Here is a 27,576-nt window from a genome sequence, read left to right on the forward strand (position 1 = left end):
CCTGGCCTCTGTTGTCAAAGCTCTTGCTGTAGTAGTTTGCATGCAAAATCTGCTGTGTGCAGCCCAGTTATCTTAACTGTTTCTCTGTTCAGTGAATTGTCACCTGACAGCTTGCCTGCTCCTTTTCCTCTCACTCTGCTATCTAAAGGATTTACATAAATATCCTAAGGCACTTTGCTGTTGAATATGTGAATATGCTGCGTCAGGGACACTGACTTGTGGAAATTAAAAGGCTATTTTAATTCCTCCAACTTGACAGTCCAGAACGAGACCATTAGCAGTCAGACCACTTCCTGTGGTTTCACTGATGTATGACTTGCTCTTTCCTCCTTTGCATGTTTGTGAATCTGAATACAAAAAGCATACATGTACTGGTAGGTTTTTGTGATGTGTCAGTAAAGATCCTTTTTTGCTGTCTTGGATGCGTGGAAGTGTGTGTCCTTTCATTTCATTATGGTTTAAAGAACAAAAATCCCAGAGCTTAAATCAGGAGCCTCATACTGACTTTCTTATTCCTTTCTTTTGTAGTGTCTGATGCACGCAGTGATGCTTATTAATGCTTCTTAAAAGGAAAAAAAGTAGCAAAGATAACTGAGTGCAGCCCTACAGCTAGAGTGGCTGATTTACAATCTAACATACTAGTCAGAATTCCCAGAAACAGAAAAACCTAATTGAAATGTAGACGCTCCAAAACTGAAACTCCTGGCAGTAAAACAGCAGGACAAAAGTAGTTCAAGCTGAGAGAGGGAATACTGAGGGTCCTGGGCTTTAGGAAGCTGAAGAACTACCTTTTAGTGTAGGTTTATGTGGAGTACCTTTTCTTTCAAAAAGCACAGCTTTATCACACTAAACACATTGCTGTATATTTTATCTCTAGGCTAAATTCATCTTGCTTCTGAATTATGAAAATCAAGTTTCATATGGCTTGCCTGTTTAAACAGCTTCCCTGAAAATATTTTAGAAAACAAAATTCCAGCTATCTGAACAAATTAAGGATCACTGAATTTACCCACCAAATCATTTAATCTTTGACCCTTCGCTGACCAAAACTAAAACATATGCAAAGGACTGGCTGTGTATCTCATAGTATGTGCTTTCAGTCTGTCTTTAGCAGATAGAGTGAAACAATTATTTCTTTGGAATAGGCACATGTAAAGAACATTTTGAAAACTGGAAGAGTCAGCTTCTGGCAATTAAAATTCATGTAAATATGACTTCCTTTTTTTTTTTCCTGATCACTGCCTTTATGAGCCTCATGTACTCTATTACAAAGGAAGATCAACAGAAAGTAAACACCATGGTTCCAGACTTTGATTTTTTAAATACCTACTTGGTTGATTTTTCCATGTTTTGCTAAGTGAACTCATATCTTCGCATCACTTGCCATTCACTTTTTCTGATGATTCTTTGCTGTCAGTGGAGAAGTGGGAAGTTTTTATATTGTGCATCTCATCCTGCTCCTAGGAGACTGTGCACCATACCTTCAAAAGAAATCATAGAATGATTAAAGTTAGGATAGTCTGTGATTGCACTATCATTAATAGCAACCCATGAGTGCAGAGACTTGGTAACTTAGGTGAATTTGATGTGGAGCAAAAAAAAGCATGCAGTCATGTTTTGCTAAGTTAATGGTGTTCAGTGCAAGATCTGTGCCTATGCTTTCTCCTTACTCATGTGATGCTTCTGAGGTGCCATCTTTGTTGTGCGCCGGGAATGTCTTGAAGACAGCTCTCATGGGAGACTGACTTTGATTCTGAAGCCTGTTGCTGCTTTGAAAGAGGCTTTGAAAAAAGCATTGCTCAATTACTTGTATTAACTTTTGAATAACAGCCCTGCAAAAACATCAGGCCAGTCTTACAGTTGCACTTTCAAGATGACATTTTGCCAGCAGTGGTGGTGTGGATCAAAGCTGTAATAGTGTAATACTGTAAGTAGTACTCTGCCTGATTGCAGAATTGATGGACTGAAAGGCATCTTTTATCCTTGGTGTGGCTTTCTCAGAGAGGGATGGGTGGCAGCAGTTTGAACATGGTCACCTGCCCCTCTCAGAGTGCCAGTGATAGGAGGACAGGGGTGACTGACAGAGGCCTAGGCTGCTTCTATGGGATGGTGCCAATGGAAGAGCTTTGTGGCGAGTGGGGCAATATTAACCTGGGTGACTTCTTTTGGGCTGCAAGTTACTAAGATACCAGGAATCTTCTTTCTGAAGAAGAGGACAAGAACCTGCGATTGCTCTGCCTTTTGGCAGAAGAGGTTGCTGGGATTGTTTGGACAGTGGCAGTCTGATGCCTGTTTCACTGCTAACAATTTTGGACTTGGGAATTTTGTAGCAAAGCAAGTGAGAAGGTTTGCCTTACATGGCATTCAGGAGAAGGTAACCCATGCAAAAACCTAGCAGGCTTTATTCAGATGGCCTTGCTCCATCTGGGGGCTATCATGAGGTTCAAGGAATATATATCCTTATCCTCCAGCTCTTTTAGTTTTGCGTCAGCAGCAGGTCCTTTTCTCCCCATCCCCTAAACAGCCAATATGCAAAGTTAGAAGACTGAAGTCTGCTGAGCAGCTACTTCTGATTTACTGCTAGATATGAGTTATAGAAATGTAATCACTGTCTACTGCAAATCTTGCCACTCTGAAAGGGTTGTAGGATGCCCAGGTTTTTTTTGGGGGTGGGAGAAGGGGTTGGGGTGCATGGGTTGTTTTTCTTTTCTGATGGGAAGAATGAAAAAGCGTTAGCAGAAGTGTGTAGATGTGTGTGAGCTGACACTAGTCATGTACTTGGAGTTTGTGTGTGTGGAGTGAAGCAGCTGAGGTAAATTTGTTTCCTTCTGACAGCAAGCTAGGCAAAGATTTCAGCCTTTCTGTTTGTACATTGCATCTGTAGGTCTGTGATGCTTCCTTGACTTTCATTATAAAACCTTCAGCATTGTAGGTGCTAAACTACTACAGATCCTGAAGGGTTACACTTTATAGCAGAATTCTGGAAAAATTTCTGTACAATAAAGTAATTATAAATCATTACCCAAATAGCCAGACATAATAAAAATAGCAAACTAGCAGTGGTGGATACATATGTATTTGCCAGATATCTCTTTCTGTTCCAAGATTTTTATTTCATGGTTTGACTGCAGCATGCTACCTGTGCTGTTGGGGATGGTAATTTCTGTAGTGTGATGATAAACATGACTCACTGGACAAAGAGAGGTCCCCTTAATATTGCTCTGGTTAATGTACTTCATCACAGTCTTGTTGTTAGTGCTGTCAAATAGCTTAGATGAAGCATGAATGGTGTGATGGAAAGATTAATTTTGTCAGGTATACTTACAGCAAGGGTAGTTAACATCTCAGAAGGGGTAGTTTGCAAGCACTTGCATGATTAGCCCAACTGTTTTGCTTCATAATTAATTCATGAATGAAGCTGTGATTCCTGTCTGGAACTAGAAAGTTAATCTTTGATAGTCATCATGAAAAAACAAAATTACTCTTCTAGGACCAGTATCATCAAAGAATGTAATCTTCTGTCTTCAGAATCCTGATGATATTGTGACTGCATGTGTTCATAATATATGTGACCATAGAGTCCTTGGTTTTTCAAGTTAAACCTTAGAGTAACTATACTGTACTTTATAGTGCATGTGTACTTTCAAGAGTAGGAGGACTGAGTTGAGTCCACTGACTGAATTCTCTTTGTGTGTGTTTGCTAATAGGACAGGTATTTTTCTGTTATACAACAAGACTTACTGATTTTACTCGTCAAAACTATTGACTGTGAATTTGATAGAATTCTGTTTTGGTGATGGGTAGCTAATGGTGAGCATATATATACATACATAGCTTAGTTTTCTCTATAGAGTTCAGAATCTTTCTAATAATGATCATTAAATTCACTTCATCACTTAATACTAATTGCATGGATGTGTGTGTGTCCTGGGTTCAGCAGTAGCAGTCATGTTTTTTTTTTTCCTTTGTGCTAGCTGGTGCAGTGCTGTGTTTTGACTTCCAGCCTGAGAACAGTGTTGGTGAAGTCGATGTTTTCGGTTGTTGCTAAGTGATGTTTACCCTGACCAAGGACTCTGTGAGGCTCATGCTCTGCCAGGGAGGAGGGGAAGCCGGGAGGAAGCAGAGACGGGGCGCCTGACTCGGGCTAGCCGGGGAGGTATTCCATACCACAGCACGTCATGCCCGGGGTGGGGGGTAACTGGGAGTTACCCGGAAGGACACGGGCTTCTAGGTGGAACTCATTTTCTTAGCCGGTGGTATCGTATTCTCTTCCCTTGTTATTTTCCCTTATCATTGTTGTAGTTGATAGTAGCGGTGGTGATTTGTGTACATTGGTTGCTGGACTGTTCTTGTCTCAACCCGTGGGAGTTGCACTTTTTTTTTCGATCCTCCTCCCCGTTCCTCCGGGAGTGGGGGAGAACCCCGGTGGGGGGGGGGGACACGGACCTCGATTGTTGTCAGCTCGGCACCACTCACTGGGAGTGAGTGAACAAGTTACCTGACTGGGTTTAAACCACGACAGTGTGTTAAGTGACCTTGAGAATACATTGTCATACTAGTAGTACCTCTGGCACTACACATGGAAGTAACTGATCAGTTTATTCTTTTGTAACAATAACTGCCTCTTATTCAAAACCTTTTAAATAGTTTAAGTAAAAATTTAGTGGTGCTAAGAATAGTTCAAGCTTTAACATTGCAGATTTAGATTTTCCTTTTGGTTTTGTTGTTTGGTGAGCCTTCTAAATTTTATGGAATCACCATGTCTAAAGTACCAGTTCCTGGCTTCTTTCAACTGGCAACTTTCTGTTTCTGTTCATGGCTGAGCTTTGTCTCTTCATGCTTTCTGCTGCATCTGGCAAAGGTTCCTTGTAAATCTTCCATCAACTTTATCAGCTTTAGGAAGTGAACCAGGGTCCTCAACGGATGATAAACTGCTTAGGTGAACTATACCCATTCTTTAATTGAGAGATAGGCTGAGAAAGTTGGGGCTGTTCAGCCTGGAGGAGAGAAGGCTGCGTGGAGACCTCATAGCAGCCTTCCAGTATCTGAAGGGAGGCCTATGGGGATGCTGGGGTTGGACTCTTCATTAGGGACTGTAGTGACAGGACAAGGGGTAATGGGTTAAAACTTAAACAGGGGAAGTTTAGATTGGATATAAGGGAGAAATTCTTTCCTGTTAGGGTGGTGAGGCACTGGAATAGGTTGCCCAGGGAAGTTGTGAATGCTCCATCCCTGGCAGTGTTCAAGGCCAGGTTGGACAGAGCCTTGGGTGGCATGGTTTAGTGTGAGGTGTCCCTGCTCATGGCAGGGGGTTGGAACTAGATGATCTTAAGGTCCTTTCCAACCCTAACTATTCTTTGATTCTATAACCAGCATGTTTGGTAACTCTTCTTTCTAGTCTGGTGTGATATGCACCAATTCTTTAACCACTTTGAGGTTTTTGTTTAATACAGAAGCAAAAAGTATCTGAAGATGACAATCAACCTTTGCATTCAGGATGAAACTTGTATTTTGATACAGTTATATATGAACAGTCCTTAGTTTCTGGTGGAATTCAAACTTTACAAAAACAATTGTAAATTCAGCATCTTGAAAAGCACACATACGGAAGTAAGGTAAAATGTGTGGTATGTTAGCTATTGAAAATTAACAATGCACCTGCTAATGGTAACCCTATTTGACAAAATAATTGCCTTCTGCATTTGACTTACTGAAGCTTTACTGTTTAAAAACCCTATTTATTCTGTTACACCATTCATGCACAGAGATTCCAGATGCTGTCATCTAAGAAGGAATAGGTGAAGATGATTGTTCATTAATAATAAAATGATTCATTGAGAGTAAAACAATAATTAAGGGGTTTATAGCTAAATGACTGAAGATATTAAGTGCGAGATAATTTTAGCATATTAGAAATTTGTGTTGAATATGACAAGGATAAAATCAATGGAAAACAGTATGTGTAAAACAATAAAAAATGAGACAGTGAACATAGGAACATCTTGGATGTATTTAAGTCCTAAATAAAGCTGCTTAATATTTATTCCAGATTTTTAATATCCTTACCTAAAAGCAAAGATACCTTTTTTCCCTTCTGTTAATCTCCATACATGGTGGAAACTCCCACCTTGGTTTTGTGTTTTTCTCCCTTTCCCCTGCCAAAAAAAAATAGCAAAACTTGGGGGTTACATATTCCTTGAGGCAGTATGTGGGGCTGATTTGCCTACTTGAAGAATTGGTTCTAACTTCAGTCACTATCAGCTTTGGTGAACACTTGCTGGCTGCATGCTAGTAAGCCTCAGCATATAGAGCTGTAAGGTTGGCTTTCATAAGGACATGTCCTGAAGGTGCAGGAGCAACCAACATTCACTCTCCTATTTTTCAACTCCTTTGTTCTGTCTCCCAGAGTTATGGTGATCAAACACTTACCAACACCTTGTCATCATGTTTTCCTCCCTTTTTCCACAAGATCTCTCTCTTCCTGCTTGTTTATAAATACCATCTTTTGATTCTTTTTTAGATTGAAAAGAGTAAAACCAGATCTTAATACAGTTATTTCATTTACTCTTTTTTACTTTGTTCAGTGAGGGTTGGTTGACTGCCTTGTTTCTCATGTTGCTGGTTTCTGTAAGGCAAGAATTGTAGTAAGTATTTAGGTTGATGATCAAATTTATTAAAATCAGATATTTTTATTACTGGCCTCAGTGTAGCCAGGTAACTGTGTTAACCCCTGCTCTGGGGACTGTGCTGATAGTTCCCTGTGTAAGAGGAAAGAAGCTCTTGTTTTTCGAAGAGAAGATTGTTGAGTATCATCTGCTCTTAGTGTGGAATCTGAACAATTTGTCCTATGCTGACAGGTTTATGAACTGCTTACAATCATCTATCAAATCAGTTAAATTGGTTAATTCTTGTATGTGCCAGAGCAATGGTGAATAATAACACACAAGGGATAAAATTTTCAGCAGTATTAGATAGAAACACCTACATTAAAAAAAAAAACTTGATAATGAAAAGATCTTGGGATATGTTAGCAGCAGTGTTGACGTAAGTGTGAATATGAATGTAGAGGAATGGATTAGTTCCAATTACCTAATTCTCTTTCATGAAGTTCAGAATATTTGTATATGTTTCATTCTGCAGTAATTTTTTTTGTAAGGAAATTTTTACTTTTTTGTAAAGCAAATTTTCACTGCCTCTTCCTTTGCTCATGAAAAGGAGAAACATTAATATCTCTTTATATTGTTGTACAGACCACTTTCTGACTCTGAACAGATCAACTATTTAAAGAAAGCAAGACTATATATTCAGCAGCAGAAGTATGATGAAGCGGTAAGTCTGCTTTTGCTATATGCTTTCTTACAGAAATTTCTATTATATATAAATATTTAGATTTGTTTAACTTGAAACTGGGAAATAAAACATTTTTTTCCTTCCTTATGATGTACATCTCATTAACATAAATAAAATCCCACTGTAAGTCTCCAAAATTTTGCTTTTTGACATCAGTTCTAATGAATAATACTGGCTTCTGTATTTCTTCTCATACTTATTAAATTGTTTGTTACCATTTCATAGTATACTAACCCACAGTGTATGTTTTCATTTCTCACTGTAGAAAAGGGTGAATTGAGAGAGTAACCGAGGAATGTAGTTTATGTTCACACTTCTTAGGCTAATACATATATAAAGAAAATAATCTTATATAAAGGAAATAAAGTATAATGTCTTGCTTCATTAGATCCTGCTTTGTTTTGTTCTTTTAGTTGAACCAGCTGTTCTTGTTTTTAGTTTCACATTTCAGTTTATCAGAGACTGGGAGCCATATGTGGAGTCAATCTGTGCTTCTCACTTCCGGTATTACTTTCCTAAGCATTTGCTACCATTCACTGTGCAACAGGGTACTTCATGGGTACAGTTCACCAGTGCTTGCATTCTTGCATTCACAGAAATAATTTGTAGAACTAAATGATACAAAGAACTCTTTAACAGGTTTAGTTTGGTCACTGACTTTTGTGTTAGAAAGTACATGAAAAAGTTGAGTATGCAATGTTACATTTAACCTGCCAGATGCATGGAAGAATAACTCCATTATGTGTTAGGGTTCAGCTCTTCTTTTTCCCTAATATGCTTCTTGGGGTAATAAATTACTGGTTTATGCCCAGAACAGATAAATCTGTTTTATAACTCGTCCCTTTTTATTTACCTTATTGTAAATGGGAAATCACTCAGTTTAAATCAGTGGATCTATTTTGCTGTGGAAGCAGGTTTTCTTTTTGATTTCCTAGTACTACTACTTGCCTTGCACACATTTACTTATAGGAGACATTTTATACATTTCAGCAGTAGAACCTGTGAGTTTGTGTTGTTGGCTATGTATAAATTTTATCCCTCGTTCACTTGAGTGCCCCATGTGTTCAAGTTCACTCTTGATCACTAACACACCAGGCTTGTGCCTGTGCCCAGGTTGTCCTCAGCTTCCTACAGTACGATGCAGAAAGGTTGGTGCATTACCAGCTGCTGGGATTTAGATGACTCTTTGCCTCCTCTACTCTGCAGCTCCTTGCATTGCAGATATGCATTCATAATTGCATCTTCAGGAATGATTTGATTTTGGGTGAGTTTGACTATTGGCAGACTTATAATCTCTTCAGGAGTTGACATACCTTTTTCTGTTGATTGTTGCTGTTAAGTCAACCTGGACATGTAAAGAAGCACCATCATGTATCTCGTCTTCTTATTACAATCTTCCTGACAGATCTTTTAATCACAGAGAACCCTCTGTGACCACAAATTACACAGCTGAGCTTCCCATCTTTGGGTAAATCACAGGAGTCAGTACACTTTTGTGTAACAAATGACATGGTGAGGGGAAAAAACACTGTCTTTACCATGGTGTCTCCCAGGTGGAAGGTACTGAGTAAGTTGACCTGTGATTAGACTGGGTACAATCCTTCTTGTGTCCAAGTGATCTGTGTCCTGAGAGCCCCAAGAAGCTGCTTTGTGAATGAAACTGAGGTTCCAGTTGTCTCTCTGAGTTTAGGCAAAGCACTGGGTATATCAGGTTCTACTGAAGTGAAGGACATCAGACCCCAGCTAGGGATGACCAAGTTTTGGCTGCATCCATAATCCTTCTTCTATGTAAGTGTTGTGCCTTCAGAAGTACACAATGTATTTTTTGTGGGGTTACTTATACTGGAATATGAATGATTGGATTCTATGATTCTATGAATATTAATGGAGAAAAAAAGCAGCATGCTTGGTAGTAGGTGGGGTTCAAGATGTGCTCTCTCTGTGGCTTTCACCTGTTGTGGCCAAGGATGATGGTGAAGGAGCCAAATAATGGTTGACTTTATGTCCAGCAGGAGTCCAAAGCAGTGTATACTCCAGCAGTCTGTGCTCGCCAAAACACTACACCTCAGTATGGAGAGGACACATATTCCAAGAGTAATGGAGGTTCTTGAGCTCCACTTGTGCTCAGTTACACTGATTTGTAAAATGGAACTTACTCTAAACTGTTGCTTCTATGTTTTATCTGCCTTAGATATCTCTGTGCAAAACGCTGATTAACCTTGCTTTGGAAGGCTTGTCTTATTACCATACTTACGACAGATTATTCCTGGGTTTAAGTATTGCAATGAGTTTTGTGGGCTGGACGACTTACGTGATTTTGGTGATTATCAAGACCCATACTAATTTGACCAAGGCTGTCCAGACTAATAATAAGGTAGGTTGGAAACATGCAGTGATTTTTTTCTAACAGTTTTCAGCATTATACTTATGCGCAGTCTCTCTTCTTTTGATTACATGTGGAAACTGGCAAACTGTAGAATTTTCTAGTTACAGTAATCCTCCATAGTGTTACCATTTGGTTACAAACATGTTTGGTCCATTTATTAGGATCCATATTCCTAAACTGTGTAAGAGTGAGTATGCAGTACAATGCTTTCTTGGTTTATTCCTTCTTACAGCTGTGCATTTTACTAGAAGCTAATGCAAGTGTAAGCAAATGTACTGATTTAAAACTCTTACAGAGTCTGTCTTTAACCAGAAGCCAGTTTTCAGTGTTAATTGTAGCAAGTCAGCACTCTATTGTAATAATACTTGTTTGCAAGTACTCAGACTTCAGGCTTCCATTTTGATTTTTGGCTGTAAGGATAAAAAAAAAATAGCATGTAAATTATATTATTCCTGTTCTCTCTGGCAATGTGAAGTCAGTTTTCAGAAGCTGTGCAGTCCAGTCGTGGCATTTTTAAAATGTATCACCTGTTTCAATAAAAAGGTGAACCATGGTTTCACAGATGGGCTTCCTCTCGTACTCTGTGATTTGCAAGGGTGCAACAGAAGACATCAAAGATGAAGGAAGCTTTTTGACAATATTATTATGGTTTGATTTTTTGACAAAGCACAAAATTCTATATATATACTTTCAGCCATTCATAAGGAACCAAAATACGTTGAAAAAGTGAATAAGCAAAGAGCTACCGTTTCAGTAGGGAAGGATTAAAGCCTTGGTGGGGGAGGGTATCCCAAACTCAAAAATTTGTTTCGAAATAAAGGGAATTGTTTCATTTGATAATGTAACTGAGAATGAGCACTCACGTAACATCTTTACTGCCTTCAGTATACTACTCTGAGAAAATTCCTATCATGCTATCTTGAGGTTTTTTAGTACTGGTTGAAATGAGATAGTCTTAGCCTTTAATGAAAGTGATCAAGCAAAATTGAAATGGGAAATATTCATAAGTGCTGTAATGCATGATTTAAGTTTTTTTCATCAAATAACTGAGAAGAAATAATCCAAGATGCATGTTATGTCAGATATGAGCAAAATAATTACAGTAAATAGAGTGAGTATCAGGCGTGTTAGTAACTGTATTAAGCAAAAACTTCACATTTTTAGTTGGCATCAGATTTTAATTTGGTATATTGGTTTTACTTGTTGAAGGCAAATTTTATACTAGTGACAGTGGGAGAAAAAAAAACACTAGGTTTCTTAGTTCTTTATTTATATAATTTTTCTTTACTCAGTTTTAGTAAGAGGTCTTTTTTTGTAGAAACCTTTTTTAGTGTTCCTAAATACTTATGGAATCATAGTGTGAAGCTAATCCTTCATATATGGAAGTTATTTCGTTTATAGCTAATATTGGAGCTACTTAAAGAATTTTGCTGAGAAACTAATCTACCATTGACAAATAGTCTTCTACAAAGCACTGCCTTATAAGATCTGAAAGGAGCCTCTGAATAATGAAACTGCACATCCTGTACATATAATCTTCAAAAGTTTTTGGTTTCTTATGAAGCATATGAAAGAACTTCTGCTTTTAGAGCAGTGTGTTGTTTTGCTTAGCAGAAGCCTAACCTTTTAATCTATTTTTTAAACATCCTAGGAAATGCAAGTCTGATTTCCATTTTCAATGCATGACCAACTATATTGAACTCTATAACATTTATATCTCTATATGGAATAAAATGTTGATTGTATGTGTTTAATTATTTGATGATAAATCATTGTGTGCCTATCATTCCTATACATATTCATTCTGTCTATATGTCAGCAAATGTAAGATTTAAAACGACGAAACTAAAATTGCATTAGGTCAGCTTTCTATATAACATATTTTTTTCTTTCTTTAATGGCAGATCTTATTAGAAATTCTATTTAAAAAATCATTTAGAACTTGCATTTAGTGTTAGTTTAGATCAAGGCAGTTGTAAGTCACTTACAGGAAGGCAGAAAAAGTTAACCCATATATGTGAACTGCTAACTGAATATCTTTTCTCCTCAGCATATTTAACATAGTCATGTATTTGTCTGCATAACTCATTCAAAGAAACTGGTATTCATGTAGAAGAAAAGTGTCGTCAGTCATTACCTATACTATGTACTAAAGACTGCTCAGTCACTAAAGCTGCCTTTGCTATGTCAGGTTGCCTTACAGGAAGATAAAATTGTTTATTTAAAACATAATCTTCCCTTGCCTCTAAATCTTGTAGTATCTGAATGTCCCTAAACAAGGAAGAATAGTTCAATGACCATGTAAAATACAGATTCACAGTGACTGTTTAATGCTTCTTTTTGCATGAAAAAGAGATTACTGCTACCTGATGATTAAGGACTAACTTACCTGACTGAGATTATCCATTTTAAAAATTTCCTTTCTCTTTGATGTGCCTCCTTCCAGCTCTGTTAGTCCAAGAACATGTTTCTTTGAATACATTTCGTGCCTTAATCCTTATGTTTGTTTTTAGAAAGCACAAAGCTGGTGATGTAGTATATACCGGATTAAGTATATTGACAGCTCTAGCTATGATAGGAATCTTTTAGAACCATGTGACTCGAGTAGTCTGTTGTATCTTGAAATTGCAGATTCTTTTAAGTAAGGCTGTCTTTCCTGTGAGAGGTTGGTTGCAAGCCTCCTTCAGTAGTTGTCACTAGATCCTGAGGAGCTGGTATTTTCCAGTAGGAGTTAATGCCTTATATTTTAATTTAATTACTTCTCTTTCAAATGTCTCAGTCAGGAGGAGGAAACGTGTGCTAATGGAATTTTCATTAAATGTTTTGACCTTAATGCTACAAACTTGAACTCAAAAGGTTATATGCTAAGTGAAGTCTGGTTTTTGAATCCAAATTTAAGAGAGTTCTTTTTTCCAAGACCCTTAGCGTCTCAGACTTCCAATGGATTTTATGTATTCATTGAACATAAACAATACTGCGTACACTGGGCTTCCAAACTGTACAAGTGTGCTTTGCCTGTGCAGATTTTACTGCAGGACCTTATGCAGGGAGATATTTAGAATTAAATCTTCAAATCCGGTGGTTGGTTTGCCTTTTGTTTTTTTTCATCTGCCTGGAAACAGTGTCCAAAGTTGTGCACAGAGACATAAGGCAGTTTGAGTGGCTGTGTTAAAGTAACATTTGCTTTACTGTGTAACTAACAAATGGAAAACAGTGTGGAGTTTAAAACATTTTACTGATGTCTCAGGAATGTTTGTCCAACATTTGTTTTACAGGAATCTACTGTTCTCTTCTACGGTTTTGCCTTTGTTGGAATGATAATAGCTTTTTTCCTGTTGATTCAAACATGTCCTTGGACATACTACATATACTGTCTCTTGCCAGTACCAGTGTGGTATGCAGTTGTGAAAGAGTGAGTAAAGAATACATTTTACAAAGAATGCTTTATAAAACTGAGTCTGTGCTTCCTGTTTGTTGACAAATAATTTTTTTCCCATAAATTTGGGAAAAAAGGTTAAATATAAATTTATTAAACTGCCTGAAGTGTTCCTGAGACATCCCAGAGGACTGTAGTTCATATTTCACTTGACATATAGGGTAGTTTCCAAACTGACTGATATAGCTGCCAATTCTAGAAGTTACCTTTCCTATTAGCAAAAATAAATTAATGTCTTTCCAAGACAAAATGGTTTTAGTACTCTTGTAACTGTAACAAAAGGGGGCTAAATTCTTGGGCAAATACCTGTAGCAGCTGACTTCCTTTGTAAAATGGCACAGGCTGTTTTTTTCCAGTAATTTTGGAATAGTCTGATCCTGCAAAGTATGCTGAACTCCATCTGCTTTTGGAGAAGATGTACTAGTCCTGTTGAAGACTGTGCTCTGATATTAAAACAAAGTTGTCTTGTCTGGGTCTCCTTTCACTCTTAAATCCAAAAATACCTATCATATTATGATTTCTATTACCTAATATACTGGCAATTCTGTAGATACTAACTCAGTATTATTCAGAGAAAATAAGACCAACTGCAGTTAGATAATGAGCTGCTTCATAAAACACTGGAAAAGCTAACTGGGGATTTTTTTCCACTCTCTCTAAAGCTTCTGAATGTTTCATCAGTTATGATGGACATTAAGCGCAGCCTAACTAAAACTGTTCATAAAGTCAAGTTGATTTAGGTGTCTGAAGCTTGTCCAAATACTGGTGAATATGATCCAGAAATGGGAGGGGGAAAAGCTGGAGGGTTTTATTGTGGATCCTATATCAAGTAAAACTGGGCAGAAGGAGCCTGAGGCCATCACCCACTCTGTTTCTAAATCGGCAATACCTGAAATGTTTTTGGGGCTCTGACTCCTCACCTTTCCCTTGAAAGAGAAAATCCTTTGATCTGTTTGGTTTTTTTAAATAATTATCTTGTTCCATCATTTTGAACAGACTTCCTGTTATTCAAGACCTTGCCACAAATCTCTTGTCACATAATATGGTTCAGTCTATAGGATTCATCTTCATTTGTATACTGGGAATTGAAATACTAGTAAGTATTTTATCCATCTGTATCAACAGGTTATCTCACAACTAGCATTCTACCTCTTTGAGGAATTGTAAGTTTTATTAATGTGCTTGGTTTTCAGTCTTCTGTTGGATTTTCTTTTCTTTTTAATTAGGTCTTCAGCTTTTTCTACCGCTCCACACTTACTCTTGGTCTTCTTGTTTTTGCTGGCTGGCCAGTGATCACGCAACTGTGGACTCAAGCAAAGGTACTGTATTGCTTGGCTTCGAAAGAACATTTTAAATGGCTAATAGTTGATTACATCTCAGGATATTGGGACTGGTCTCTTTGGAATGCTGCTTTAGGTCTTTGTTCAGTTATGCTTTTATTCTGATCTCCATCATGAGCAGCATATAGCAAGGCAGAGGAGTTTAATATGGTCTGGATAGATTTCATACAATATAAGTAAATAAGACTGCTTAAGAATTTTGCAGTAGCTATGAGTTAGCTATCAGTTTTCTGTTGTTAATGATAACTAAAAAATGCTTGACTGAGTGGTATGAAATGCCCATCACTTACCAAATTGTCACAGTAACAAAAGAGTTGACATGCACGATTGGTAGAAGTGCCACCCTTTGAGTAATATGATCATTTATTGAAAAAAAAACACAGCAAACCCAAAAGAAAGAGAAGATAACTGAAAAATGCTTGTTCAATTCGTTACTGTCTGCAATCAGCTGGCACACATTGTTCCTCCGAGGCAGCTTTCTGTACCATTTTTCCCAGGAAAAAAACTCCACTTCTGTAGATATGGGTGTGAAGTAAATCAACGTTTAATATAAGAGACATTTCTTCCATTAGTTTATTCAAACATCTCTTATTTCACAGAATATCTAAAACCTAGAGTTCTGGAGTAACATTAGCATTTTAATTAAACAACAGAAAAACTGGAATTGAATTGCTAAGTCCTACTCTGCAAGAACTGTCAGGAATGGAGGCTTGTATTTGTTTATTTACATTTTTTTTATTGTATTTGAGTAATTAAGTAACTTGTCTTAAAGCTGGGTATACAGAGAAGATGTTTTATAGTGCTGAAAATTTCTTTTGGGGAATTTGAATCTGCCTGGAGCTTGATTCTGCCTATAGCTTTTAATGTTTTTATTTGGAGTGAAATACCTGGGATCAGGTTGGGTTTTTTGTCTCCTAGCAAAGAATGTAGATAACTACTTAGATGATTATGGTAGTTAAATCAAATGGAATTCAGATTCAAAGACTGGAAAATGTTGCCATATTGCCAGAGAATAGGTGATTGGTGAGCTGCTGCGGACTTCTGATGAGATTAGTTTTATTCCTCTCTTCCATAAGGTTACTCATCAGCTTTCTAGTGACTGCAATGTGTGTAAAGGCCACACTTGGAGAAGGTGCTTTTAAGTGTAATCTTAGCTCTGATTCTTATTGTCTTTGATAGGATTTTGACAGCCCTGTAAATGAGATTCTTTTCTAAATGAAATTGAAGTACTGTAACACTGTAACACCAATGATCCTGTGCTCTATTTTCAGTTCAGTTTACTCTTGATAAGGGGGGGTGGGGGGGTGTTGCTTTGGGAGATGCTAGTAGCCATTAGTAGTTCACTGAGGTATTTTTTTGTGATAAGACAATTCTCCACTTGACCTCCAAAATAATCCTTTTATATATTTATTTCCTTTAGACAAGCGCATCAATCTGGACTTTTCTATGTGTGCTCCTGGCAATATTTCCTTTAATGCCTGTTGTAGGAAGAGAAGCAAACATTCCTCTGGTGTAAGACTCTCATTTAGTTCTTTAAACCTTTTTATTTCCCTTTTTGATATTCATAATTTAGGCTGCCTTTTGAGATACACGAGGAATTGTATTATTGAAAGCTGGCTGAGACAGGTATTAAAATTCAGAATTTAAATGATTATAGGAAACATGATTATAAAGACCTCAGTTACTCACTAATATGAATAAGGATAAGCTTTTAATTCTTTTGCCTCATCTATTTGCTCTTTACATTATTCTGTAGTTTCTTGGCAAGGGAAACATTTCTTACAATACAAAAATTTGCAAACTTTACATAAAAATGAAGGTCATCATTAAAGAAGGAGCTTCACTGGGGTGCAAATGTGGTAAATAGTACTGGCACGTAAGAATGTTTCTTCAAAAGCAATTTACTCTGACAGCATCTTTCTGAATTCCTCCATCTAATTTTGAATAATCTGTCTTTGAATAGCACTCTGTGCCTAATGAGATAATCAGGGAAATAGAATAAATAGGATAGGCAAAGCCCTCTTCTTCCTCGCTGTCTCCTTTGTCTCTTCTTTTTCCACCTTCACTTGCTCTCTGTTCTGTGTTTTCCTTTCTGGTGTTGCTTGTCTGATTTTCTACAGTTGTTGATTTGCATCTTTTTTTGCATCTAGTGCATCTTTGTCATCTGTTCCTCTCCTCTTGTGAGCCACTCTTTCATCATGCCAGCATTCTCTCACATCTGGATGCAGTCCACGTGGTTGCCCTGAGGGCCTTAGGCTTGTGGTGTTATTACAGAGAAAGACTTCAATTGACCTACACTGCAATGGTTCCTTCTGCTGTCTGGCAGAAGATACTGTGCCCCATCAGAGCAGGGTGCCTGATCCTCAGTAAAATACGGGATTGGAGCATTAGTGTATGATTGCAGATAGAATTATGAGCCCAGATATTTCCAGAATTATTGACATTCTGCCTTTATATTTTTCATTGTGACTTAAATGTATCTACTGAAAACTCCTAGTCTTGATGCTCGGGCATGTTAGAAATATTCAGGACAGATTTTCTTTGGCTGTGTTACAGCCTCTCAGCTGTATATACATTTATGTATTTCTGCTGATCCAAACTGAGGGGTTTTTATTCTTTAAAACTTTCGAGCACAGCTTAGAAATCAAAATGGAATTAAATTACCTTTAGATCTTCCTCCCTGACACTTCTTTACATACACCTTACCCAGGCTGTACATCTTCCTATTTATTCTTCTAATGCAACATTGTACCTCTGAAATGGTTTGTGCCTGTCTGAATCCTGTCAAGTGAGTTTTGAAGCTGAAAAGGCTTGAAGCAACAATTAAAAATATATGTATGTGTGGCACCTCAGGATACTGAAGTTAAGGAGATGCTGGGAGAAAATATATGGGAGGGAGAAATTAGAGTGTCAGAGTGCATTTATTAGATCTGTTTTTGAGCAGTGACACTATATATTGGGACAGGGCTTCTTGAGTACATTAATAAAACTTGTATGGTACAAACAGGGAGCTCCTAACTCAGACATAAAAAGGAAGCATACAGGAGGTGAAAGCTGGGTCAGATGGTCCAGGAGGAACATAGATATGCTGTCTGAACATGCAGGATAGGTTAGGAAAACCAAAGCTTTCCTGAAGTTAAATCTGGTGTGGGATGTGCAGTGCAACAAGACAGTATATGGCAGCAAAAGGAAGACTAGGAAAAATGTGGCCCTGCAGCTGATTGGGATGGAGACCTGGAGATAAAAGGACTTTGAAGTCTGAGGCCTTCTTTTACCTCCTTTACTGGTAAGACTGGCCATCAGGAGCCCAGGCTTCAGACTGCTGAGACCTGTTTGAAAGTCTGGGGCAAGGACTAGAATATGCCTCTTGCAGGAAAGTCCAGCGGTATCCTTGGCATCACCAGGATGGTGGGCAGGAGGAAGGTGATTATTTGTCCTTACTCATCCCTGCCAAGACTCATCTGAAATTGCTGCATCCAGTCCTTGGCCCTCTGGAAAGAGTAATGTGGATATACTAGGCCTGGTCCAGAGAATGGTCATTAAGATGAATAAGGGATTAGAGAATCTGTCACAGGAGAGTGAGCAAGAGCTGGGGCTGCTTATTCTGGAGGAGAGGTGAGAGAGCTGGAACTGGTTATTCTGGAGAAGACTCAAAGATCTTATCAATGTATATAAATACCTGTCTGGGGGAGAAGAGTAAAGATGACAGATTTTTCTCGGTGTCTAGTGAAGAGACAGGAAATGGGCAAAAATTCAAATGCAGGAAATTCCATTTAAATGTATGAACAAACACACTTATTTTACACTGAGGAGGGTCAATCACTGGAACAGGTTCCCTAGACAGGTTGTGGAGTCTCCATCAGTGGAAGTATTCAACACCTACCTAGGTATGGCCCTGAGCAGCCAAAGCCCTACTCACTGCTTTGAGTAGGGAATTAGACTGGCCTGATCTCCAGGGATACCTTCCAGCCTTCAGCCTGTGAGTAGCCTGCAACTATGTTCCTCTATTCATTAGATCATTACTTGGAAACTGCTATTGAGATATATATGCCTGTGTGGCCTGATTTTACTGAATGTGAGGTATTTCTACATAACTATGTATGTGTTAGTTATTGTGGTATAAATACCCTGATAGATGGTTGGACAAACATTGAAGACCTAACTTCAGATCACCAATCACTGTTACTATTTTGTTCAAAATATTATTTGGAGGTAATCAAAAGTACCTAAAAATAATGAGTGGTAGAGCATTCACGTGGCCAAAATGGAGGGTTTCTTTTGCCACTGCCATGAAAAAAAAAAATAATTGTATTTGTGGATGGCAAGCTTGTATTAAAAAAAATCCCGTAACACCAAGCCCAAACACACCCACCCCCACCCCAAAAAACCCTCAAGCTGACCACTACATTAAAAAATAAACCCAAACCAACGAAACCACGCTTGATTGGATTTTGTTTTTCTAAAGCTGGATGTTGATGTTTCCTCAATGTAATAACTCTTGATACTGTAATGAATTATTTGATCTTAGTGAAGAGCACTTCTGTAAAAGTTTCCTGAAAGTTTTGATGATGCTTCCTGGGATTTTATTGTTCTTTTGTTTTTACAGAATAGCAACTGGTTTGCTGACTCTCCTGATCTCTTGCCTCTCACTGGCATCTCTTTGTAAAAACAAAAATAAATACAGAAATAATGAAGATCTGAAAGTGTATTTTTATCAGGTCAGTTGCTATTTTCCAGTAATTCTCGATGTTGAAGGGGTTTTGTGTGCAAATGTTTACATACTTTTCTAAGAACGTGTTCCTACCAAGGCCATCCCTTTGAAGAAGGAAATGGTTGTTCGTTAGAGTTTTCCCCTTGACCATTTTAAGAGGACCATGTGCTTATGGTAATATTCATGTTTAAATATCATAATGCTGTGTTCTCAAAGCTCATGTTGTGCATATTTGTGTATATAGATAGAGTGATGTACTTACACACTTGATGCTCTACTTGGAGAGTTTGAGAGTTTGTCCTGCCGTCAGTCTGTCTATGTAACTTCCAGTGACCTTTGTGGGAATTGCACATGAACACTAAGGACAGGCTTGCTGGTTCAGGGCATTCTTTCCTGTTTCTAGCTGTTGAGTAACAGTGTGAGACTAATACTGAGCTGACTTTCTGTTGGCTAAATCTTGTTTCAGATGAAAGATTAGTGTTTTTTATTCTTTATAGCTTCATGAAATAAGTAGATCTTTTCATAGTAGGTGCTAATTAAGTTCTAGAGAGATTTCAGATTTTAATAATACCTTGCATGTCTGCTGTCCTCCTTTTTTTTTTTTAACTTCTTAGAAGATAATGGTTTTATCTCAGGACCAGCTTTATTAGCTATAACTTACGTGCTAGAGTTTCTTACTGAGCTAAGCAATGCATTCATTACACCAGTGGTATAGGTATGGAGCTCAAATTGGTTATTTTCATAATTGGAGCTCAAAAGAAGGAGGGGAAAGAATGATGAATGGCTAAAATACATACCTGTATGGACGTGAGCAGTCATTTATAGGCTACTCATTTATTCATTGTTTTTTGTAGCTACACACTATGAATTTCCAGCATGGGTATTAGCCTTAAAGAAATAAAAAAGTCCCAGAGAACCAAACAGCACAATCAAAAAGATTTTTCAGCAAAAATGTGCAAATAAAGAAATGTTAGAAAGTACAAATATAATCCTGAGTAACTTCATATGGATATGTTTGCATTTCTGTTACAAAAAAAAATGTTTAGATCTAATTTTGAAGTTTTGATACATGTCACTGTTTGCTTGAGGCGGAAGAATCTAATTGTACCCTCACAGTTTCAGAAAATTGCCAGCAGTTTCTCAGGTTTCCTCTTGATATCACTAAAGCAGGAATGGTGGATTGTCTTTTGATTAATGCTACTCCTCTCTTCCAGTGAGGTGGGGATAGGTTTATTTTTCCAAGTGACAGGACAAGAGGAAACAGTCTCACGACATACCAAGGTAGGGTTAGTTTGGGTATTAGGAAGTACTTCTTGTCCAAAAGGGTTGTTGAGCATTGGAACAGGCTGCCCAGGGAAGTAGTGGAATTACAATCCCTGGAGCTATTTAAAAGATACGTAGACATGATGTTTAGGGACATGGTTTAGTGGTGGACTTTGATGGACTTGGCAGAGTTAACAGTTGGACTTGGTGGCCGTAAAGGTGTTTTGCAACCTAAATGATTCTATGATGTTTGAGAAGTCATTGAGGCCTCTGGAATGGTGAAAAGAGGAGTGAGTTATTTATAATCCATCAGGTAGACTGCTGTGGTGCTTACTGTACAACTTAATATTTTTTGCTGCAGAGAACATCAGTTACTCTTTGTCAGCAGTTCCATAGGTAAAGTCCAGTTTTTGCTGCACTGCTGAAAACACTGCTGGTTCCATTGTTTGGTAATGTTGGGCCAGGCTGTTATTCCTGGGAGGCTTGAACTTCATGTGTGTCCAAGGGGGTCAGTTTATTTGTATTCTCTAAATTAGGAGAAATGAGCAGTAGGGATCCGTGCTGTGTTGGTGGAACTAGGGATCAGGAGGACTGTTTTCAACAAGCCTTGTACAGCATCCAGCTGATTATGCTGGTTCTCCTACCATTCTCTCTATGGGTTATCATGTTAGTTGCTTAGGAGACCTTCTGGCAAAGATGTGTTGGACTGCAGATGTCACCCTTGGTTTCCTCTTTCTAGCTGTAACCTACAGATGAGTGTTTCTCAGAGGCCTGCTCTTAAACTGTGCAAGAATAATCTCTTCATTCTGGAGAAGGTTGTGGAGGATGAAAGAAGACATATTTTTAGCAGGAGACCTCATTTTGCATCTCCATATACCTTCTGTGTCGTTCTAGTTCTGATGTTGGTGAAAGCAGAGAGCAATTTGAACATTACTTAAACTGTGAAAACGGGAGTCTCAGAAGTGGGTGCTGATCCCTTCCCTGGACACTGGCATAGATCTAGCAGCACTAAATTTGGTGTAATAATGTGCCCAGGTCATCACAAGTCTTTCAAGGCATGAGATGTACTATGGGAGATGACACAAAGTGAGTGCAGAGTGACTTCACCAGTGACTAGGGAATAGCAGAGGGATTACCAGAGCTCATGACGCTAAAAGTTGAAAAGATGCATCAAAGGGGAAGCACCTGGCCTGAATACAGCAAAAGGATCCCAAATAAACATCAGAGGTCTAAAGGGGACAATTCCCTGAGCTTTTGGAGGCTTAATGCTTTGACCTAGCTTCTTGATGTCACACAGAAATACAGGTTACGTGTTATTGTGGCCTGAAATTAAATAGAAGCAACAGATAAAAAGCACTTGTGAAACCAGAACAAAAAAGGATGCTGACTGCTAAGTGTATCCTCTGAGCAGGTACCACTAAGTATCACTCTGTCTGTCAGGGGAATGGTAGCGATTCATATGGTAAAAAGTGATGAATGTGAAGACTGTGTATATGCTTTGCACTAAAAAAAAAACCACAACAGCAATTATATCTTGTAATGCAGTTTTAAAGTGTCTGCAAAGTACTGCTTGATTTGTCCTTTAGTGGAACTGCAGAGTTATGAATAAATGGCAATAATTGAAAACTTGGGTCAAGTATTTTCTTGGATAATTGTAATCTTTCAGAAATAACTGACTCATGGGGTAATTTTCCTCAGTTTTTTTGCACCTACTTGATGACTGAGTGGTGTCTCTACAATTAGTCAAGGGAAAAAGAAAAGAACAATCTTCAGCGTCACTGCTTCTGCAAAGCAGAGGGCTTTGCTTGAGGTGGTGCAGACAATTTCATTTTAACAGTCTGCCAAGATTGCAGCAGCTTTTTACCTCTTAAAATCCACCTCCAATCTGCTCTGCTGCTGCTGTCTTTTCTTAGAGGAGCTGTGCTGCCCATGCATAGTTCTTGCTTCAACTACCCTTGCCCTTCACCCTATACCCAATGCTGCAGCAAAGCCAGAGAGGTTCTGCTAGTTCATGGTTACTGTTCGAGGACAAGTGCTCCTTAAAGAACTTGGGGCATGTGTTTTTTGTGGTTTACGTGAGTGTTTAAGTGACAAGGAGTGTATCATGTCAAATCAGTGATCCGGGGTTCTTCTTTAAATCAAAAATAGCACAAATTGTTAATAGTAATGATAAACTAGAAGAAAGTTTTTAAAAGGAATTTTTTTGTTAAATCTATAAATACTCAACACTACATATAAGACTTCCTGCTCTTATATTGATTCAGATGAGGGATTTATGCAAATCTGAAGCATATTTACATATTTGGGTTGGGATGACAGAGATCCATGCATTTATTATGCCTTTCTTTGTCTGATTTCTGCTTTGTAGATGTTGAGTATTGCACTTTCGACATATGTTGTGAGCAGTACCCATGACAGTCTTAAGAACAAACAGGGATTGCCTCTATTGAATCAAATTATCAGCTGGATGACTCTAGGTAAGAACAACTTCTTTCCCAAACTTGTATGTTACTAGTTTATGGGGCTTGGGGTTGGGGCAGTGACATTTCTTTATTGACATCTTACTGTTACACATATTCCTTTATTTGGCTCCTGATAGATCTTCCATTCTTTCCTAAGTAAGGTTTTCGGAGAAATATGTTAGAAAGTCTTCTAAAATATTACTCTTTTGTAGGCTTGTAATAAAATGCAAACAACTTTGATTTACAGGTAGCTTTGTCTTTTGAATATTAATATCTTGAAGACCCCTTTTAGAAATATAATGGCTTAAATTCGCTTTTTGTTTCACTTGGAGTCAGATAAGGGTGATCTGAGATGTTCTACAAGCAATCCAGTTAAGCATAAGAAAGTGAGGAAAGGTTGTTGCTGTATTTCAATAGAAACTTGAAGTTGCAGCTGATGGCAGAGACCCTTGGGGTATGAAAGTGCTTTTCAGAGATAATTTGTAAAATACCTGTGAACTAAAGTTGCTAATGTATGTTTGATATGTTAGAACCTGATAATTAAAGAAGAAGAACAATTTACAAGTCTGTGGCTTTTTCACAACTCTAAAATTAAATTCTTAAGATGATTAAACAGTACAAATGTAATTATCACTGGGGTTATGGAATACAGTAAAGCAACACCTTTCATGTTTTAGCTATAAAACAATTTCTAATTTTCATTAGAAAATATTTAGCATTGTTTATCCCTGAGTGATCTGGAATGCAGATTTGTTTTACAGCTAAACATACACCGTGCAAAGTTTGGTAGCAGCTCTTTGCTAGAAGTCAAGACCAGGAATTGCAGCATAACTTAATGGAAGAATTCTGACTCTTGTTATCTTGTTGCTGGATGCGTTGTACTGGTGACATTGTTTTAACTTGAGCAGGTCCTGTCAGTTTTAGCAAACCTGCTTCAGTTTGAGCAAATGGATTCAAGATTAATACAAGTGATTGTGATCAGTGTCTGTATGTGAGCAGTGCTCCCTTTGTAATATAGTTTTCTTTGAAGTATTTTCCTTTCCATCATGCTTTTCTAACTCTCTGTAGCCTGCTAAGCTAAGTGGGTATCTCTGTGTGGATGAATTCCTTGCAGCTGTGAAGTCAATGAAATCAATGATGTCCTGCTTGGCTTACTGGAGCAGGAATTGAGGGTAAAGGCTATCTTTCTCTTCTGTGTGAGGGTGAGAGAAAAACATTTTTCATCTGAGAGATGGTTTGGGAAGTCAAGAGGTCTGAAGTTATGAGGAAAAAGTATATTAGACATCTTCGCTGTGGGTGATGTTTCTATGATAAATAAAGCTAACAGTGAAGTAGACTGTATGTATGTTTCCAAAAAGTCTACTTAATGCCACAGTAGTATTGAATATTTTAACAGTGTCTTTCAGACTGGAAGTAATTATTTTAAGTTAATAGGATATACAAGGTAGAAGCTTGCTGAAGTAGCTCTACATAATTAAACACGGAACTAAGCAGGTAAAATACTAAGGCATCCAGCAACATATCCTCAATACTCCTGGGGGAGGGAGATGCTGTGTCAGTACCATAGCCACAACTAGCATCTATCTTGTCACTATTGAGTACAAGAACAGTGGCATCATAGTAATTAAGGTACTGTAGCTTTTCCAGGGTTGGTGGCATTACAGGTGATCAAACTCCTTTTCATGTGTTTGTTTAGTTGTAGAATAGCACTGTTTCTTACTGAACTCTCATTTTGCTCCTCTGTATGTATTTATATAACCAGAAACACAGTTATCAGTATTTATTCATAATAATACTGATTGAGTGTTATTATCATGTCAGTATGATAATAAGACTTCTGAAGTTGCCTAGCAAATTGTTCTCCCTTCCCAGCTACTCATTTGTTTGCTATGAAGCCTACCTTACTTAAAGGTTTCATTTAGGCCTAAAATTTCTTTCTGAAGAAAGACACAGAGAACAATACAAATGAATTAGTGATGGGTGGGTTACTGCAGGCCTGTGTCAAGCTGTCTTTAGCTGTTACACCATATGGTTTTTGCAGTGTATGTTATCCACAAACAGAGGTAAAACCAGGAGGCATAAAGTTAATCCAGCTGCTTTCCATGTTCTTCAGAACCATCTTTATGTTAGCAGATACGTCTAAATGAATGTGCATTATGTTGTAAAGGTTTCACCAGTGGAAATCTATCATAGCAATTTGCCAAATATTGAGGAATTTGTTGTAACTGCTGAATGTGGGGGACACATACAGAGATTTGTATAGGTTAGCCAGAAACCCGCAGGTCTTTTGATGGTTAGTATCAGATGTGTCACATCAGGTGTGGAAAGGAAAGGCTAATTATCACCTACCAGCCACTCATCTGTTTTCATCTATGATTGCACTAAGGGAGCTTATACATGTCTGTTGCACTGAGTGTCATTCACAGAGGCTGAATTTCTTTCCAGCAGTTCTGACTTGCGGTGAGGTTCCTCCTTGGGTTGGGCCTTCTTTAAATACAGAAAGCTACAAGTGATGCTGAAAGGCTGGAGCATCCTTGAAATGAAGTCATTGATTCTGTAACTAGCAGTGGCCAAGGCTGAAAGCCAGGAAATAAAAGATACTGACCCACAGGTTTTAGAAATAGCCTCATTTCTCTTTTGTTGATACATTTACTACATATGCAAGTGTATACTATTACAGTGAGCGCAAGCAAGCACTTTCTGTATATTATAGTTTTGTTTCTGTTCCATAATAGAGCGATTATTGTGACACACTGTTGATGCAGTCTTTGAATGATTCAGTAATGTGAGGCACTATACCACAGTGAAGAATCACACCAATGTTATTTTTCTGTGCACTTCTTCATAAACACATAAAATTTAAATATATAAAAAAACCCAAACACAAATCAGGAAAAAAAAAAGGAAAAACAACCAAAACCCAAAAAAACTCAACCGAAACCAAATTTAAAGGTTAAATCACAGCAGTGCTTTTCCTTCTTCCTTTCCTTGCTTCAAAGACTGGCCAATTTTCGTTGGCTTTTCTTTGTTTTTACTCACTTTTCCAGTAGCCCATTTCCTCTCTTCCCAATTTTCCTCACCACCTACAACTGTTGGGCCCCATCTTCACCTCCAGAAGTTTCCCAGCGAGAAGAGTCACTTTAGAGACAGCATGGATTCTGCTAACCAGGGCTGAATGGTCAGCTGACCAATGGATTACACCAAGGAGTGAAATGCAGCTCTTAAGGTCCCTCACTTGCATTAGAGAAATGTATTACAAGTTGAAGGCAAGAGGCATAAGTCATGACGGATAGGTCCCTTGCAGTTCCTTAAATATTCTTGCCTTAAAACGTTTGAGTAAAGAGGCTGGTAAGTTGATAGTTTCTGTATCTTTACTACCACTATTTTCGGTTGCACCTCAAAATGTAGCAGGTTTCCTAATCTAATACAATGGAGCAGAGGCTGTCTTTTAGCTGTCAGAGATCCTCAGGGCAATGGTAAGTGGCTCTCAAATTAGTATTAAACAGTCGAGTTTCACTGTTTTTTGGGGTAGTACTTCTGCATCATCTGAAGGACTTACTAACATCAGTTCATGAGAAATTATAAAGGCTGTGAGGTAGAAAGCCCGGGAATTAAAATGGTAGAGAACTAAAAGTACTTTTGATTATCAAAGCATTATATTAAGCATTCCAAACACTGGGTTTTCTTTAGCAAAAGTGACTTCTGAAAATAGAAGGGCATATAGGACCAGTATTGAATATCTGTACAGTTATCTTGTTACTGAGGGTGAAATGTTTTGCATGTAGTGACTGATGCATCTTTTATCTGTTTGCAGTTTCTTCCTCTGTGTTGCCATTCCTGAGCTCCACATTCCTCTTTCAGCGACTGTTCAGCATATTGCTCTCCCTGATGTCTACCTACCTGCTCCTCAGCACAGGGTATTTCTTTCTTACTCTGTCTGGATTGGATTTACATATGAAAATCAAGGGCAAAATGTGAAACTGCTGAATCCCATGAACATTTCTGTTCAAGGTGTAATGTGTGCTTCCAGCAGTGATCTCACCATTTATCTCCTTGTTTAGTTTCCTAAATAAAATTTCAGGGGAGCTTCCCCATTCCTCTTTGTGTTATAAACACTGTTTTGTTGACATTCCTTTCAGCTAGACCAAGCAGTGGCTGGAAGGGTATGTATTCAAACAATCTTGCACCAAAATAAGAAAGTCTGATTTAATTTGTCTTTTGTTATTTTGGCATATGCTTTTGTGCTCACAAACAAGAGGAAATTACTTCTCTTGCAGCTGCTTAGCACTGGTATCTAGTTATGGCTTAAATGACATGTGACAGGAAGCAGGAAGCCCTAAAATGAAGGAAAATTTTATTCAGAGAGATTTTCGTGGAAGTAATATTTTTTTTAGAGGGATTCTGGTTCCCATAAAGAGCAGCGCTTGCTTCTGGTTCCCATAAAGAGCAGCGCTTGCTTCTTTTTTGGATAAAGACAAATCCTCAGAGCTTTTAAATGAAGAAAACACTGTGTCAGCCAACCCTTTTTCTTTTTTCTAGACTCAGTAGCTTTTAAGAGCATAATTAATGGGGAGTATAGGAACCATTCTTTCCGCCTTCCCTCCCACTTATCTCCTGGATTTAATTAC

General features: G+C 38.1%; 1 protein-coding gene across 9 annotated transcripts in view; it reads left to right on the forward strand.

Annotated features, from left to right (window-relative positions):
• PIGN (phosphatidylinositol glycan anchor biosynthesis class N) overlaps positions 1–27,576 on the forward strand; it is a 102,098-nt gene that overhangs the window by 52,292 nt on the left and 22,230 nt on the right. For 8 of the 9 annotated variants that reach the window (XM_057399406.1, XM_057399407.1, XM_057399412.1 and 5 more), the window contains 9 exons: positions 7,251–7,329; positions 9,542–9,724; positions 13,012–13,148; positions 14,169–14,268; positions 14,399–14,491; positions 15,933–16,024; positions 19,119–19,230; positions 22,855–22,963; positions 26,763–26,865. In XM_057399406.1, the coding sequence (XP_057255389.1) occupies positions 7,251–7,329; positions 9,542–9,724; positions 13,012–13,148; positions 14,169–14,268; positions 14,399–14,491; positions 15,933–16,024; positions 19,119–19,230; positions 22,855–22,963; positions 26,763–26,865 (1,008 nt within the window). The remainder of the gene's footprint in view (positions 1–7,250; positions 7,330–9,541; positions 9,725–13,011; positions 13,149–14,168; positions 14,269–14,398; positions 14,492–15,932; positions 16,025–19,118; positions 19,231–22,854; positions 22,964–26,762; positions 26,866–27,576) is intronic. The other variant, XM_057399409.1, reaches the window with a different exon arrangement.

Source organism: Pezoporus wallicus, unplaced genomic scaffold (assembly GCF_028554395.1).
Source record: "Pezoporus wallicus isolate ANWC-B61680 ecotype Strahan unplaced genomic scaffold, APGP_CSIRO_Pwel_v1 contig_818, whole genome shotgun sequence".
Taxonomy (NCBI): Eukaryota; Metazoa; Chordata; class Aves; order Psittaciformes; family Psittacidae; genus Pezoporus; species Pezoporus wallicus.